Raw genomic sequence first — 1,262 nt, forward strand, 5'->3', positions numbered from 1 at the left:
TTTTTTTTTTTTTTTTGCTTTGTGGATAAATAGTTCACTCACAATATTTAACATACATTAAAAGAATAATGTGATAGTATTAACCCCCCCCCTATTTTGGAAACTTTTGTAATAAACCTAATTTTCAATTGTTGCATACTATTCCAGCAAGTTATTCCAAGTGTGTCTCTCATAACTTCATTAACATGACTTCCTATGGTTCAAAATTGACCACCTGTACTATTTCTTAGTATTGTAGTTTTTAACATGTTTCAGAGTATAATCTGTTATAAATAAGAGCTGGATGAACAGTTTTGCACATAAAGTTGTTTTTAATGTCTGTATTTCCAAATGTTTCCCAATTTAAGTACTTTTTAATTGCATTCTCTTGTGGTTTCACTAGATAATTATCTAAAATATGCCCACTCAAGATCCAGCGTGGCTTTCATTTCTCCTGAAAGATGGGCTCATTCTTTCTCTGGCTCCACTTCGTTTCCCCACGTCGGATCCTGCAGGGATGAGACACGTGGGACTGTCCTGATGCTGACTCTGTCTCTTCCCCATTATCATCCCTGTAGATTATCCGCCCCAGGTGTGCCGAGACACACCCTTTCACCGCCTGTTGCCATCTGTCACACGCTACTCATTATGATGCGGGTAAAAGGAAAATGCCTGTATTCTCAGTGAACATGACTGGCTTGTTGGAGACTATGTTCCAGAATGGGACATCCCAAGAAGATGTGACAGGAACAAACTGAGGAGAGAAGGATGGATTCAACATCGGTGTTTTGAAACACCGGAATCTAGTGCTATTTTCTTCTAGGGTAGCACACTCAAACTAGCTTTCTGAGATCATGGAAATGCTCTAAATCTGCGTGATCTAATATGGTGGCCACTAGAGACTTGCAATTATTGAGCACTTGAAATGCGACCAGTGCAACAGATGAAGTGAATTATAAATTTTATTTAGGTCGCCATGCCTGCCTAGGGAATGCTGTACTGAGTAAAGCAAGTCTAGGGCGTAGACCCAGTAGTGTGTGGACATCTACACTGACTTCACCTTTATCTCTTATTTTTCAGGGACGTTCTAGTTTTGATGGACCTCAAGGGGAGAGCGGAAACATTGGCCCTAATGTAGGTGTAACTACTTGTGGGGCACACTTGCCTGGCCATTCATGGTAGAAGAGGAGATGGAATGGTTTGGGGCAAATTACACACACACACACACACACACACACACACACACACACACAATTTTTGTTTCTAAGGTTTTTGCTTCTTTC

General features: G+C 40.5%; 1 protein-coding gene across 1 annotated transcript in view; it reads left to right on the plus strand.

Moving 5' to 3' along the window:
• LOC101656273 (collagen alpha-4(VI) chain-like) overlaps window positions 1–1,262 on the plus strand; it is a gene marked incomplete at its 3' end in the record, with an annotated part of 122,093 nt that overhangs the window by 71,074 nt on the left and 49,757 nt on the right. The window contains exon 15 of the mRNA XM_045297695.1: window positions 1,060–1,157. Coding sequence (XP_045153630.1) covers window positions 1,060–1,157 — 98 coding nt within the window. The remainder of the gene's footprint in view (window positions 1–1,059; window positions 1,158–1,262) is intronic.

Source organism: Echinops telfairi, unplaced genomic scaffold (genome assembly GCF_000313985.2).
Source record: "Echinops telfairi isolate 266 unplaced genomic scaffold, ASM31398v2 ScPeMD7_7420;HRSCAF=8458, whole genome shotgun sequence".
Taxonomy (NCBI): Eukaryota; Metazoa; Chordata; class Mammalia; order Afrosoricida; family Tenrecidae; genus Echinops; species Echinops telfairi.